General features: G+C 52.1%; 1 protein-coding gene across 3 annotated transcripts; it reads left to right on the plus strand.

Annotated features, from left to right (window-relative positions):
- Window positions 1-9,833: 9,833 nt before the first annotated feature.
- On the plus strand, window positions 9,834-14,723 carry TMEM106C (transmembrane protein 106C). Of its 3 annotated transcripts, none has more exons than XM_072847510.1 (8): window positions 9,834-9,920; window positions 10,516-10,736; window positions 10,843-10,906; window positions 11,446-11,605; window positions 11,705-11,845; window positions 12,420-12,469; window positions 12,766-12,819; window positions 13,242-14,723. In XM_072847510.1, the coding sequence occupies exons 2-8, from the start codon at window positions 10,544-10,546 to the stop codon at window positions 13,399-13,401; spliced, it is 822 nt and encodes a 273-aa protein (XP_072703611.1). In that variant the 5' UTR covers window positions 9,834-9,920; window positions 10,516-10,543; the 3' UTR covers window positions 13,402-14,723. The 3 variants fall into 3 exon arrangements, with proteins under 3 accessions (XP_072703611.1, XP_072703613.1, XP_072703612.1); XM_072847512.1 differs by having other exon boundaries at window positions 10,516-10,682; XM_072847511.1 differs by lacking the exon at window positions 9,834-9,920 and adding an exon at window positions 9,934-9,967.
- Window positions 14,724-16,528: the final 1,805 nt, after the last annotated feature.

A 16,528-nucleotide genomic window follows, 5' to 3' on the forward strand; every position in this document is an offset into this window, starting at 1 on the left:
GTCTGGGAAGAAATGAGAGTTCATTAGAGACAATTTAGTGGCACAGAACTTTTTCAGGAGGGTGGGGAGTGAGCTGTGGATGGGGCTGGAGTGTTTTTTGCATGGGCATGGCTGCACGTACCTCTCCCAACCGCTGCTGATTTCCACCACTGCAGCCCTTTAAATGTTAAAATATGTCCCAGGCCTTCGTGCAGTGGATGCCCACTGACCTCGCCTTGCCTGGACCGGCACGACGTGCTCTTCAACCCCATAAAAAACTGTTCTCCCGCCAAACCCACCTTTTCCCGCAGCCACGGCTGAGTTTGTGCCCCAACCTATGGGGAAGGCTTGCAGCTGATGAGCGGTTTAATTTGCTCCCTCTATCACTACCTGCGGTGGTTATAGCTGTTTTCCAGCAGCTCTCCTGCTGCTTTCCCCCCTCAACCTGCCTCACATAAGGGAATCCAGGGCCAGACCCTGGCACAGCTCTTGCTTTCCTGCTCCACTCATCATTGCATCCCCGTGACTTGCGTGGTGCCGGCAAGAAACCGCACACACAGGATGCAAAAGGTTTAGACTGGATATTAGGAAATTTTATTTCACTGAAAGGGTTATCAAGCATTGGAACAGGCTGCCCAGGGAAGCGGTTGAGTCCCCATCCCTGGAGGTATTTAAAAGCCGTTTGGATGAGGTGCTTAGGGACATGGTGTAGTGGTGGGCTTGGCAGCGTTAGGTTTACGGTTGGACTCGATGATCTTAAAGGTCTTTTCCAACCTATACGATTCTGTGATTCTGTGAAAACCCCTCCCATGCGAGAGCCAGGGGACGCACAGAGATGCAGGAGGATTTAATTCTTGCAGGAGGAATGGGGTGGGAACAGCGACCAAGAGCTGCCACCGTGAGCCGGCGTCTTCACGCTCCTCCAGCCTGGGAAAAGGGGTCCCTTGGCTCGGCGGGGCTCGGCTGGGGATTGGTGGGGCTGGGGGAGGATGATGATGGTTCAACAGCTGGGGTGGGATGTTGAGTGGAAGGAATCAAAGCCCTCCTCGGCCATGGGCACAGCCAAGTCATGTCACCTCCCCAGATAACCCTGACAGACACACGGACAAGGGAAAAAAGCACAAACACAACTGGGTTGGAAACTGCTCCGCAGCCGCCGGCTTCACCAAAGGGGCTCCACCGCGGCAGGAGCTCCCCCAGGAGCGGTGATGCCCTGTCCCGCTCCCCCTGGGCGTGGGGACGGAGCCGGCTCTCCCGGGGGTGACTCACAGGCTTGCTCCATCCCCCAGTGAACGAAGGTTTCTCAGGAACTGGTTGCAAAATCCCGCCGGTGTGGCGATGCGCCGAGTGGGGTGCAGCTTGTCCCGCTCTTTCCACCCACACCTGCTGGCTTTTGGGGGAGAACGGGTTTAAAATGGGAAGAAAAGGGATTAAGCCCAGGACACAACATGGCAAGAGGGGCTGAGGGGAGGCTGCTGCGGGGTTTTGCACCGTTGTCTTTTGGGGCAGCTTCTTCCCCCAAAAGACAGGTTCTCTGTTGTCTAATATAGGGTTGAGCTCGCCCCGCAGCCCATCCCTGGGGGGCTCGGTGCGGGGTTCCCCCTCCCCATCCCCTCTCAACATGCCATTTGCAGCGTCCATCCGTGCCGAAGTCCATCCCCATGGCTCAGTCCTGCACCCAGCACCTTCCTCGGGCATGCAACAACCAGCTCGGGGGCGACGGGAGATGCACAGCCCGCCAGTAGGCAATTAGGAGGTGGCGATTAGTGCGGGGGGAAAGGCGAGCCGGGAAGCCTCCCTCTCCCTGGCATTTTGCTCCTGGGAAGGAGAGAATAAATGATCCATAAAGTTTCCATCGGGGACGCACGGGAGAACAGCTCTGACGGCCGCGGTGTGCGGGAGGCGTCTGCCTCTGGAGCACGCGAGGCCGGGGGAAATATTTAATTTTGCCGTAAACTTTATTTTGATGGTTTGGCTGATTATGAGGGGAAGGAATTCAGTTTTCCAATAAGCTCTCACGTTTATTGCGGCAGAAAAAAAAAATCCACCAGTGTTTGCACAGGAGGGAGTTCATTAAATAAATGTTGACCCAAATGGGGCGTTTTCACTTGGTCCTGTCCTGGAGCTGTCAGGGCTGGAGGTGGTGGGATGAAAGAGCTGGTTGGACTTTTTTTCCCCAAAAAATTTAGAGGTTTAGAAAGACTCGAGATGCTGTGTTGCATCAAGGCTGGGTCGCAGGGTGCTGAGGGCGATGCTGGGCTGAACCGGCTGCTGCGCCAGGGCCTTCGAGCTGTAAAACTGGAAAAAAAAAAGAAATAAAAACGTCAGGAGAGTTAGGGAGGGGATAATAAAGGAGATGGAGCAAAGATCAAGCACCCGGCACTGCCGTCACGAGGGCAGAGATACCGCGGGGCTGTTTCGGGGGGAATTGGGCTTTTTCCGTAGTTTTTTTCCCCGTGGCATGGGTGTCCCCAGGGTGCAGAGCCGGGGTCAGGGTGCTGAGGACCCCCAGACTGAGACCCCCAGGCAGTGCCGGGGCAGAATGAGTTGACATCTGGTGAGGCTGCGGTAAAGGACGGAGCGTGCCAGGCTCGCGCGGCCTCGCACGTTTTGCACGAGCACACACGGTCTTGCACAGCCTCGTACCGGCTCACGTTGCTGTGTCACCTTGCACAAGCACACGTGAGCTTGCACAAGCACGCATGGTCTCACACAAGCACGCGTGGCTTTGCACGAGCGTGCGCGGCCTTGTGCAAGCTTGCAGGAGCGCACACGGCCTTGCACGGTGTCGTAGAAACATGCACAAGCACATACAGCCTCGCACGGCCTCACACGAGCTCGCATGGCCTTGCACGAGCTTGCATGAGCACACGCAGCCTTGCACAAGCACGCGTGACCTTGCATGAGCATGCACAACGTGCATGGCCGGGCACAAGCACACGCAGCTTTGCATGGCCTCACACGGGCATGCATGGCCTCTCGTGAGCTTGCACGAGCATACACAGCCTTGCACGAGCATACATGGCCTTTCACAAGCACACACGACCTTGCACAAGCATGCACAGCTGTAGCGGCTTGACGCACGGACTCCGATAGAGGGTAAATCGAAGTACAGGTACAGGGCTGGTACAGGTACAGGGCTGGTACAGGTACAAGTACTGGTACCGGGCTTCATCTGGGTCGAGCAACTATTTCAATGTCTTTAAATGCCATAAATAATTTATGAGCTGGCATGTGGATGCTAAGTGTTCCCGCATAGCCTAGCAAAGCAGTTTGTAACGGTATTTGTAACGGTATGCTGTTAGCTAAGCTCCAGTCCAAATGTTCTTTCGTCAATGGAATGTAAATCGTATGCACTTCTTCACCTCGTAACTGTACAGCACGTTTCCGCCCTTTACGGATTAACATCGCAAACATTTCCACTCTGGTAGTAATAGTTTGCACAGGCTGATATGGCAAAAACACCCATTCTATCAAAAGCAAAGGATCATTATTGGTTGCTACCCGTTGCCCCAGTAGAGCTAACGGCTGGGTAATACTGTTAATGATACAGAGCTGGAGGCCGTACCCGTCATGCACGCGATGGGCTTGTCGTGACTGTATTGCTTGTTCGATGTGAGCCAAGGCCTCCTTCGCTTCAGGAGTCAGTATACATTTGGAATCTAGTGCGGGATCACCTCTTAATAGATCAAAGAGAGGTTGTAGCGTATCGTTTGTGATTCCCAGCAAGGGTCGAACCCAATTCATGGCGCCAAGTATTCTTTGTACATCGTTTAGAGTGCTGACTTCCCACTTCAAGGCCACTCTCTGAGGTTCAACAGCACGTTCCAAGATTTTCCACCCTAAGTAACGCCAGGGGAGTTCCTTTTGCACCTTCTCAGGTGCCACTTCTAATCCACATTTCTGTAATGCTGGAACTGTGTCTTTTACTACTAACTGTATATTATCTACAGAAGCTCCAGCGATGAGTGTATCATCCATATAATGATATATTAGTATTTGTGGGTATTGTTCTCGAACCCCAGAGAGTGCTCTTGCGACATATATTTGACATATTGTGGGACTATTTTTCATGCCTTGAGGCAAGACCGTCCAAGGACATCGTTGCATGGGTTCGCTGTTGTTAATTCAGGGAACCGAAAAAGCAAATCGAGGGCAGACTTGGGCCGCTAAAGGAATTGTAAAAAAGCAATCCTTCAAGTCCATCACTATTATTGGCCAATTTGCAGGAATCATAGTAGGAGAAGGGAGTCCCGGCTGCAAAGCCCCGGTGCTTTCGATCACTGCATTGATTTGCCTCAAGTCATGTAACAACCGCCATTTACCGCTTCTTTTCTTTATAACAAACACAGGGGTATTCCATGGACTTGTAGTTGGAACAATGTGACCTTGTTGTAACTGTTCTTGCACTAGTTCATCCAGAGCGCGGATCTTTTTGTTTGTGAGGGGCCACTGATCCACCCAGCCAGGCTCGTTGGTGAGCCATTGTAGTGGAATGGTAGGCCGCGCTTCAGTGACCCCCATTAAACATTTTGTGTACCGATAGGGACTCCCCAGGAGCTGAGAACATCTCGCCCCCAAAGAATCAGCGGCACGGCAACAACAAAAGGGCGAGTAGCTGAGACCTGGCCTTCAGGCCCAATGACTTGTATCAGATATACGCTTTGATATCAAGTGGTGGTCCCTCCAATACCAGATAGGGCAGAGGCAACTTCTTTTATTGGCCATCCTTGGGGCCATTTTGCTTTTGAAATTACTGTAACGTCCGCTCCGGTATCTATCATGCCCTGTAGTTTGATAGTTCTAGGTGTCCCTTGGCCATCGCTTAAAGTACACGTTAACATAGGCCGTTGTGACTGTACTGTTTGGGCCCATAAGATCAAGGGCGTTCCTGTGGAGCCAAAGCCACCTTTTCCTCTTTTAACTGAGTCTGTCCCTGGAACTTGACTTCTAAACGGCACAAGCTGTGCTGTCCGGCTGCCTTTTGGAATGACAACTGGAGGAGAAGGAGTCCATATCATTGCTTGTATCTGGCCCTCATAGTCTGCATCGACGACTCCAGGGAGCACAAAGAGTCCTTTCAAAGTCACACTAGAACGTCCCCATAACAAGGCACTTAAACCGCCCTCCCGGGGGTCCCCTGGCATTCCATGGCACTCGGTGCACCGTCTGGTCTTCTATTATTATCTCAGCATCTGTGGCGACATCCATTCCAGCGCTTCCTGCGGTTCGGCCTCGCAGGCCATTGCTGTTGTCATGGCTTGCCGAGGCACTTGCGTCTGTGCGCGCCGCCGCCTCGCGCTGGTTCGGAAGTTTCCCTGAATTGGTTTGCCATCTTTACCCCACTTGGAGCGGCACTGGTTAGCATAGTGACGCCCCTTCCCACATCGGGGGCAAACTCCAGGTCCTGAGTTTTGAATTTGATTTACGTTTGGGCAATTGCGCTTAAAATGTCCTGTCTTCCCACACCTAAAACAGGCTCTATTATCAAATCTCAAGGCTTCGAATGCGGAGGCCATGGCTTGAGCCTGATGTTCGAATGACCCAACCTTTTGACAGGCCTCCATCATTTCTACCAAGTTGGGATTGCGTAAGGTCTGTAACACCCTTTTACAATCTACATTTGCATGTTCTACAGCGAGCTTCATTAACAACACTTCCCTTGCTGCTTCATTTTCAACTTGCTTCTCTATTGCTTCTTTCAGCTTCTCTATAAATGACATCAATGATTGTTATCCCCTGCTTTATAGAGACAAATGATTGAGTAGCCTTCCCTGTATCGGGAGTTTTCAGCAGAGCTTGGTATGCCAACTGGCGAGACTGCTGCGGAATAGCAGGGTTCAATCTAGCTTGTAATCGCGGTGTCTGTACTGGTGCTTCCCCCGTCAGCTGCGGTATTCCTGCACCCCGCAAGGGATCGCCATCCGGCCGTTCACAATTCGTTATGGTGGCCATCTCCCAGGCGGTCCGCCCATGTGCGTCAAACATTACCTTTTGCGTAGGTGTACATATTAACATGGATATCTGTTTAATATCATACGGGGTCAGTTCATAATTAAAAAACATGTTATTCAACAAACTCTGTACGTACGGTGACCCAAGACCATAATCCATAACATTTTTTCGCAGTTCTTTCACTAGTCCAAACGGCAACCCCTGCCGTTCTGCCCGCCCCTGAGCGTCTCGAATCGCAGGACACGCTATGAGAGCGGCAATATCCTGATCGCCGCTTTTTTCAGCTTGTTGCCGCAACTCCTGCCAATGTTTCCTTGGATCATAATCTGTTTCAACACATTCAAAGTCCCCTCTATTTTTCTCCTTGTACGGGTCCTCTGCAAACGACGAATCCATATTCCTAGGTGATGGTGGCGGTGGAAAATCGGGCGAAGGAGGTGCAGCGGGCGCTAGTCCGTTAGCTGTGGCAGCCGCCGCTTCTTTTTGTCTTTCTCCTACAGTAGCGGCTGCAGCCGCAGCTGTTCCAGTGCGATCTGCCTTTAATCGCTTTAATGAGTCTGTAACTAAGCGCCATGCCGTTAACAAGCCCGTAGCACTGGAATCCCCCCTAGTAGCCGCGTCCCATAAAACCTGTCCGGCTGTTTCCCATGTACATATTTCAAATATCTCCGTCAATTCTGGAGCTACACCTCGGCCTTTAAGCCAGGCGAGCAGCGTGCGCAGTTGCGTCTCATCATACTTAATGCCGCGCTTTTCTAATATCTTCTTAAACATAGTTACCGCCGATTTTTCTTCTGCAGACATTGTTGTCCCCACTGTCCCTGGCTGCTCACCTGATCTAGGTGATTACTTTGTCCAGACTTTTCAGCTCTCCAACCGCTGATTATACGTTCAGCCAGGCTCCGCTACCGGTCGCTCTTTCCCGCGATTCTGTCCCGTAGACTTCAAGTTTCTGTCCCGCAGACTTCAAATCCCCTGTTCGGGCGCCATTTGTAGCGGCTTGACGCACGGACTCCGATAGAGGGTAAATCGAAGACCCTTTATTGAACTATTACATGGCCTATATACTTTCTAATTGTTTGTTCATGCGCCACTGAGAGAACTCTTATTGCTTTCTATGTCTTGTCCACGCGTCCTTCATGCGTCCCTTCAGCTAATACGATGGGCTCTCTTTTTGCAACTTTGCAGCTCCTTTTTTCACAACAAAAAAATCACGCGCTGGCCTATCTCCCTCCAATCCCATCCACCCCTGCTCCTGACACACAGCCTCCTTCCCTCAGACATGACCCGGACCCTCAGCACTTCAATCTTTTTAACCCTTTCACTCCTGCTATGCCTAATTCCGCCCTGCATGAGCGTGCACAAGCACACGCAGCCTTGCACGAGCTTGCACGAGCATACATGGCCTTGCACACGCACACGTGACCTTGCACAAGCATGCACAGCCTTGCATGAGCGTGCACAAGCACACACAGCCTTGCGTGAGCTTGCACGAGCATACACGGCCTTGCACGAGCATACACGGCCTTGCACAAGCACACACGACCTTGCACAAGCATGCACAGCCCCGCATGAGCGTACACACACGCACATGACCTTGCACAAGCATGCACAGCCCCGCATGAGCGTGCACAAGCACACACAGCCTTGCGTGAGCTTGCACGAGCATACACGGCCTTGCACGAGCATACACGGCCTTGCACAAGCACACACGACCTTGCACAAGCATGCACAGCCCCGCATGAGCGTGCACAAGCACACATAGCCTTGCGTGAGCTTGCATGAGCATACACGGCCTTGCACAAGCACACACGACCTTGCACAAGCATGCACAGCCTCGCATGAGCGTACACACACGCACATGACCTTGCACAAGCATGCACAGCCCCGCATGAGCGTGCACAAGCACACACAGCCTTGCACGAGCTTGCACGAGCATACATGGCCTTGCACACGCACACGTGACCTTGCACAAGCATGCACAGGCTCGCATGAGCGTGCACAAGCAGACACAGCCTTGCGTGAGCTTGCACGAGCATACACGGCCTTGCACGAGCATACACGGCCTTGCACAAGCACACACGACCTTGCACAAGCATGCGCAGCCTCGCATGAGCGTGCACAAGCACACATAGCCTTGCGTGAGCTTGCATGAGCATACACGGCCTTGCACAAGCACACACGACCTTGCACAAGCATGCGCAGCCTCGCATGAGCGTACACACACGCACATGACCTTGCACAAGCATGCACAGCCCCGCATGAGCGTGCACAAGCACACACAGCCTTGCGTGAGCTTGCACAAGCATACACGGCCTTGCACAAGCATGCACAGCCCCGCATGAGTGTGCACAAGCACACACAGCCTTGCACGAGCTTGCACGGGCATACATGGCCTTGCACACACACACGACCTTGCACAAGCATGCGCAGCCTCGCATGAGCGTACACACACGCACATGACCTTGCACAAGCATGCACAGCCCCGCATGAGCGTGCACAAGCACACGCAGCCTTGCACGAGCTTGCACGAGCATACACGGCCTTGCACAAGCACACACGACCTTGCACAAGCATGCACAGCCTCGCATGAGCGTACACACACGCACATGACCTTGCACAAGCATGCACAGCCCCGCATGAGCCTGCACAAGCACACGCAGCCTTGCACGAGCTTGCACGAGCATACATGGCCTTGCACACGCACACGTGACCTTGCACAAGCAGGCACAGCCTTGCATGAGCGTGCACAAGCACACACAGCCTTGCGTGAGCTTGCACGAGCATACACGGCCTTGCACAAGCACACACGACCTTGCACAAGCATGCGCAGCCTCGCATGAGCGTGCACAAGCACACATAGCCTTGCGTGAGCTTGCATGAGCATACACGGCCTTGCACAAGCACACACAACCTTGCACAAGCATGCACAGCCTCGCATGAGCGTACACACACGCACATGACCTTGCACAAGCATGCACAGCCCCACATGAGCGTGCACAAGCACACACAGCCTTGCGTGAGCTTGCACGAGCACACATGGCCTTGCACACGCACACGTGACCTTGCACAAGCATGCACAGCCTTGCATGAGCGTGCACAAGCATACACAGCCTTGCGTGAGCTTGTACGAGCACACACGGCCTTGCACAAGCACGCACGGCATCACACGAGCGTGCACAGGCACGCAGAAGCTCTCATACTGCCGTGGGAAACCTCCATACTGGGATGGATGCCCTCATACTGGTGTGTGGGGGTTCATACTGGGATGGGGGCCTTCACACTGGGATGTGGGGGCTCCATACTGGGTAAGGTACCCTCACACTGGTGGGAGCAGGTCCATACTGGGTCGGGGGCCCTCATACTGGTGGCGGTGGGGCTCCGTACTGGATCGGTGCCCTCATACTGGTGGCGGTGGGGCTCCGTACCGGCCCCACGACCCCTCAGGCGTTCCCACCACCACGCATGCGCGCTCTGCCCCGCCGTCCAGCCCCGTGAGTGCGCATGCGCGGGAAGGGAGGGGCACACCTGCAGTGCGCATGCGCACAAAGAGACGCCCATTCCAGTTGAGCCCGCCCCGTCCACCGGGACCCCCCGCGTAGCTGCGGCGCATGCGCAGTTCTGATCACGCCCTTCAGCCTCGCCAAAAGGGTGGAGTCATGGGCACGGCCCCACTGCGATTCGGCGCATGCGCACTGAGGGAGCGGCACGCCTGGGCGGGGCTTTTCGTCACGGTGAGGCGGTGCCCCCAAAGCCCCGCCCATTTCCCTCGTGGGTGGGGCGGTTCCGCGGTGACGAAACGCCCCGCCCGGGCGTGCACTGGGCGGGGCGTAAGCGAGGGGGCGGGCTCTGCGGAAACCCGCCCTCTTCATCCCGCCCTGCGGGCTGTGCGCCTGCGCTGGCGGCTGAGGGGTGGGGCGAGGGCTGGGCTCCGCCCACCGCCGCCTCGCGGCGTTGTCATAGAGACGGCGGCTGCGCGGGCGGAGGTGAGGCTGTGGCGGTGGATCTGAGGGGAGGGGGCCTTTGGGGACAGGTCTCTGGGGTGGTTTGAGGGGAGCGTTTCTTTCTGCGGGGGTGCCTGAGGGGCTGTGGGTCTCTGTGTGGGGGTGTTTTGGGGTGGGGGTGTTGGGGGCGGCGAGTCTCGTTTTTTGGGGGTGAGGGGGTGTTTAAGAAGTCATGGCTGTCTGTGGAGGAGGGGTGTGTCTCCCCTTTGGGGGGTCCTGAGGGGTGTAGGTCTGTCTCTGTGGGGGTTGTTGGGCTCTGTGGGGGGTATCTCTGTTTAGAGGGGCTGTGTAGAAATGAGCCTCCTTTGAGGTGTCCCTAAGTAGGGGTGTTTCTTTTTGTAGGGTGTTGTGGAAGTCATCCCTGCGGGGGGAGGCTCTCTGTGGTGGGTGTTGGACCCCCCTGGGAGGGTGTCTCTGTGAGGGGGTGTTTCTCTAAGGGCTGTTTGGGATGGGTCTCTCGGGGGGAAAGTTGTTCTTCCCTTCATGCCTGTAGTTCAGCGTAGGGTTTCCTTGTTGGCCAGAAGCAGGTTGAAAACCTGTTTAATGACCAGGACTGCTCTTGCTGTCTCTGTCATAGGTTACGTGGCTTTTCTACAGCAGCTGCAATGGGTTCTGTGCTTTCCCTCTCTGTTAATAATGCTACCTCAAGGCAGAGGAAGAAGGCTGAGGAGGATGATGATGACTTACTCAATAGCCGAGACCGTGTGGAAGACATTGCCAAGTTTCCATATGTTGAATTCACAGGTCAGGACAGCATCACCTGTCCCTCTTGCCAAGGCACTGGCTGCATTCCCACAGGTGACTGCCCCTCTTGGGCTTAAATACAAAAAGAAAATGTTGCTTATTTACGTGAGTGACCTTGCATGCATGTGGAATTGGTTAACGTGTTCCTTTTGCTTTCCAGAGCAGGTAAATGAGCTGGTGGCTCTGATACCCTACAGTGACCAACGGCTTCGTCCACAGAGAACGTAAGTGTGTAGTAAGAGAGTAATTACATCTTTGCAAAGAGCAAACAGAGCTCTTTTGTTGTTTACTGCCACAACTAAACACTTCACCCGGTCTGCAGCCTCTCCTTCATCTAGTGGTTTGTTTTCATCCAAGTGTGCCAACAAATGCGATTTAAAGTGTAACTTTAAATACTTCCTGTGAAATCCCGCTGGAGGGTGAATGTAGAAACAATGATCCTACTCACACGCTTCATCCCTGCGCCCTTTACTGAAGCTTTTAGAAAGCAACTGCCTTACCAACAGCTACTAGATTGTGAAAACGCTATGGGGGCAAAAATGATTCTTTGCTTACTCATTACCAAAAAATAAACTGTTTAAAGGGCGACAGTTTTGAGCCATTTCAGATATCGAAAACGTTAGAGCATCACTTTTGTGTCTCTTCCAAGGAAGAACAAATACATCTTGTTTGCTGGCTAGGTTGGGTTTCAGATGCAAGGCCTCTCGCAGCTGCAGATGCTGTGTTAGGGCAGAGGAGGTGACCCCTTCCCTGCCTCTTCCAGAAAGCTGTATGTCCTGCTGTCGGTGCTGCTCTGCCTGCTGATATCGGGGCTGGTGGTTTTCTTCCTGTTCCCCCACTCTGTCCTGGTGGATGACGACGGTATTAAAGTGGTTCAGGTTTGGTTCGACAAGAAGAACTCCGTTGTCGTTCTTGCCATCACGGTAAAGTTTTCGTGCATCTGTGTTCCTGAGGGAATACATTCTGTGCTGAGCTGCCAGGAAGGTCACTGCTGCTCACAACTCCCCCCTTTCTCCATCCAGGCCACCTTACGGATCAGGAACTCCAACTTCTACTCGGTGACGGTGACCAGCCTGACTAGTCAGGTGCAGTACATGAACACCGTGGTGGGAACCCAGCAGATCACCAACGTCTCCAGCATCCAGCCGCTGAGTGACAAACTGGTATTTGTCTTTCATTGCACTTTACAATATAAATATCACCAAATCGAGTATGAAACCTGTGCACTACTGCGAGTTAACTTGATGACAGTCTATCTATACCTTAAAGCTTTGCTTGGCAAAGTAGTCTCATGGCTAGAGTAGGCTGTGCTCTATGCACACCAGCTGAAAGGCAACAGCAAGTAAGAAAGACTCTGAAAGGGGTGGATTAGGAGGTTGTAGAGAGGTGGGGGTCGGTCTCTTCTCCCAGGTAACAAGCGATAGGACGAGAGGAAATGGCCTCAAGTTGCGCCAGGGGAGGTTTAGACTGGATATTAGGAAATTTTACTTCACTGAAAGGGTTATCAAGCATTGGAACAGGCTGCCCAGGGAAGGGGTTGAGTCCCCATCCCTGGAGGGATTTAAAAGCCGTTTGGATGAGGTGCTTAGGGACATGGTGTAGTGGTGGGCTTGGCAGCGTTAGGTTTACGGTTGGACTCGATGGTCTTAAAGGTCTTTTCCAACCTATACGATTCTGTGATTCTGTAAGCAAGTACTCAAGCTGCATGTGAGTTTACTTTTCTTTTATCTTTTACAGGTGAATTTCACTGTGAAGGCGGAGCTGGGTGGATCCTTCTCCTATGTGTAGTAAGGATTTACTACTCTTTGTAGGTAGCTGGGGAAGAGGGCGGGTTTAAGCTGCTTTAATTAGAATTTGTTCTGGAAATGACTTGTTTTCTGTTAACTTCCTGGAAAGTAACTGTTTGCTAGAAATGACTTGAAAGGTCACTTTGTCAGGATGTTGTGACGTAGTTTTTGGACTGTGTCTCGAGTTGAGTTAGTACCAAAGGGAAAATATCATCAGAAGATACCGAGAAATACAGGTGCCTCCGCAACCCTGCGTAGCCCGTACTGACCTGCATCTTTGTTTTGGTCTCTTCCAGTTTCTTTTGCACGTTTCCCAAGGTGAAGGTACATAACATAGTGATCTTCATGAGGTAGGTGGTTCCTTGCTCAGCTTCTGACTCAAAAGGGAATTGCTGCCACAGCAAATCTAGGGTACATGAAGAAAATCCCCCTTGGCAAGCAGCCCAGCCTGGTTCACTGTGTCAGCTTTTAATCCAGGCCAGTTGACACAGTTGGGTGAAATGTAAGATAGAGAGGAGAAGACACCAGATTGCTCCACGCTGAGCTCTCACGTGAGGGGTGGTGTGCTCCAGAGGCTGCGCTCGCCAGCTCTGCATATCCCTGCCCACTGCAGTGAGCGATCTTGAGCAAAAATCTGAGAGTCTCTGCAGCTTTTGAGGGGGGAAGAGGAGTTTAATGTGATGAGTGTAAAACCTGCTGGGTTTTTTCATTTTTGATAGAGGGATTGCTGTCGCAGGTCCTGTCCCCACTAAACTGCTCTCCCCCCTCCCAGGACGTCGGTGAAGCTCTTGTACATCGGCCACGTGACGCAGAGCACTTTGGAAACGTACCACTACGTGGATTGCAGTACCAACTCCACGGCTGCCCAGGACCCGCTGCCTCTGCTGTCCCCCTCGACGCGAGGTGCAGCCAAAGCCAAGAGCAAGCCCTGAGGACGCGGCTGATGTTTTCTGTGGGCGGATGGTTGTGCAGATGGATTTCTAGAAGGGATGAGGAACTTTCAAATGGAAGCAGAGGGATTGCGAGTGACCTCGGTGGGAGGTGTTTGAAAGCTCTGGGTCCCTTTCGTGCTTTTTCACGTGCAGCTGGGCTGCACTGCTGGCCTGTCCACAAAACCCGCTTGGGGTGTTGCTCATGTGCAAGCACACAGGTCCCTTCCCAAAGTCAGGGTGCTGCTGGGCCTGCCTTCCTCTTTGGTTCCAAAGAACTACCTTTTGGTAGGGAAACTGGACTCTCAAGCTTCACGCTTTGGAGTCTGAAGATCCCAAAGATTTAGAGTTGACTTTTGCAGCTGTTTTGAAGCTTAGCACTGTGTCGGGTCCTTTCAGGGTAAACTAATTAGTTCTGTGCAATTAATTTATTCCACTTTTGTTCAGCGGCAGCGTGTCACTGGCTTGTTTCAAAGCAGGGCTTGATCAAAAGGGATAATTCTCCGTGAGGAACACAGAGATAATGCTTCCACCTCTGTAATCTGCACTAGTAGGAGGCAAAGGAATTGAAACCTTTGAAACGTGCTTTCTCTGTTGTACAGATTTTTGTTTGCTGGCAGCTGAGGCCACCTACAGCAAACTGATACCAAAACACCGCGGTCTTAATGAAGACAGGCCTCAGTAAGTGTGGTGCTGCTGGGGACGTGCAAAGGGTCCATGTGAATTAGACCTTCCTCCTCCTCCGCACACGGCTCTGAACCTTCCTCGCCCCGTGTTTGGCAGCTGCGTGGTCTCTGGGCTTTGAAACCAGGGAATTTGTGGCTCGGTGTTGCTTTGTACTTGTGCCTGCCACAAACGAGTGCGGATTTAAACTGATTTTGTGGGAGTTTGGTGTTTGAAAGACTTCCCTCCCAGGAGCTGGCCGTTCCCGACGGATGGCATCAACTGCGTTCTTAAAGCAAATAAATGTGAAAGCTCAGCTCGCTGCAGTTCTTGCTGCGGACTTGTGCTGTTTGCAGCTTGGAAAACTTCATTCTGCTTCTGCCCTTTGTAGTTTTTCTGGAACTTGATTGCTACAGCTGCCCTCACTTCCTCTCTGCCTGCACCTACGCCTTTCTCTGGCTGCCTGTTGGACGTGAGGTTGTGTGAGTTTGTGTGTGTGGAAACAAAGCACAGGTAAAGGCTGCAAGGGAAATGGATCATGGTGGTTTTCAGTGTAGGATATTTTATTTTGTGTGCATGTGAAATAAAAACACACCTTGCTTTTTTTAAGAAGTGGCATTTCTGCCTAGCGGAGTTTCTAGAACTGAATTTGACTTATTAAAGCCGAGTTGTACGTTACTGTGCAGTGTCTTTTGTTTGAAGAAAAGCTCTGGCTTTCTCCTGTAAAGTCAAACTTTGTCCTAGAGTTAGCGCTCTGTGTTGTGATCGGTGTCATGTCATCTTTTTGCCCAGAAGTACCTCTTCTCTTGCTGATGATTTTTGGGGAATGGTGACCAAGAAACTCAACCAGGGAGCAGCGAAGCACCTCTGTTCCCACCCGGGGCAGCTGGGATCAGTGACCGGAGTCACCAGCCCAACTTCAGCGGCTGTCACGCTGCACAGTCCCTGGTGATCTCGGTCACGAGCTTCTCGCACAACTTCTGTAAACCCACCGATTTATGATGAGTTGAATTTTCTTTTTTAAGGAAGAGTGAGGAAATAGCAAACTTTGTTCTTTATCCATCTTGTTTCTTGAGCTTCCTCCCTCTCGGCAGCCTGGCAGTGCTCAGTCCTGGCCGATTTGGTTTCTTCTTGCGGGGTGACGCAGCCTCCTGCTCCCCAGCATTGCCTCTCCCCACCTGCGTCGTTGTCTTTGGCTGCAGCCCCAGAGATAACCCGTGCTCTCCCGCTCCTCATGGCCAGGTCTTAAAAGCAGCCGCTGTGGGGAGGTTGCTTTTAACTGGGTGATTTGGGGGGGGGGCTTAGGGGGTGCCTGCAGCAGGAACCCTAAACCTGCTGCTTGGCTGAACAGGAGAACGGCTTTGCCCTGAATTAGTTGTGTGACAGCCGGCAGCGGTGAGCCAGAACACTAATAATTAGGGGTGCCCTCTGGGTCATGTGGCAAAGCACTTGGCCTTTTAAAGGGCATTTTATTCTGAAAATCCTTCCTAATCCTCCAATCCTTTTTAATGAATTTCTTCTGCCAATGTTTTTTAAAGATCCCAGCCCTGCGGAGGCTGCCTCAGGTGCTTTAGCAGGAGCGGTTGCTGCTGCCTTGCCAGCTGTGAGTGTTTAAAATTGAGATGAGGGCCCCAAAGCAGCATTTTTAAAAGTGGGGGTTTTTTTTTAATCCTTTAAAGTTGTAATTTCTCTTAATGAAAAACGGCAGTGCCCCCACTATCAACGGATGCAAAAAGCTGAGGTGTTAACAAAAGCACTGTCATGAAACTCATAAAACCCCCAGTCAACAGCTGCCTGTTATGTCCTGCACGTAAAGCTCAAGCATGTTTGTAACTCTTGTGGGGTCTGTGGGCTACTTTTCTTTAAGATAGTAAAAAAAAAAAAAAATTCAACTACTGAGGCTTTTCCTCTAATTAGCAAGACTGTTTAAGAGAAGAATTTTCATATGTAACTTTTTATGAAACCATAAAGGCGCAGCTGCTTCATAAGCTGTCAGCGTGTGCACGCGATGGCTGCAAACTCTACTGCCTTCGGTGTTGCAAAATATATCCTGAAATTATATTTTTACGTGCACAAAATGAGACAAATTCCATGGTGAGGATGGGGAGGAGGGTTAGAGGGCACTGCTTGGCTATGGCCGTAATAATTTGCGTGAGGATTGGTCTCAGTGTCCCCCTCCCCACTGGTTTTACTGGTTTCCTTTAACTGGTGTCCCGAGCGCTTGCCTCGACTCGCCCCGGTTCTGTTTAGGGGTGCAATGGGACAAGAGAGCCCTTAGCAGAAACCTCGCAGTTGCTGTGTTGGCTCCTGGTGTTTGAAGATTTTTCACTTAAAATGGTTTTCTCCTCCCTTTTTTTGGCCTTTTGGGGGGATTTATTTGTTTTGGGGTTTTTTTCTCCTTAGTGTGAGGTAGCCTCAACCCAGAAAAGTTGGAGATTTGACGCAAAACCTTCCTTTATCGTGGCTG

The sequence above is a fragment of the Ciconia boyciana genome, chromosome 27, assembly GCF_034638445.1.
Source record: "Ciconia boyciana chromosome 27, ASM3463844v1, whole genome shotgun sequence".
Lineage (NCBI taxonomy): Eukaryota > Metazoa > Chordata > Aves > Ciconiiformes > Ciconiidae > Ciconia > Ciconia boyciana.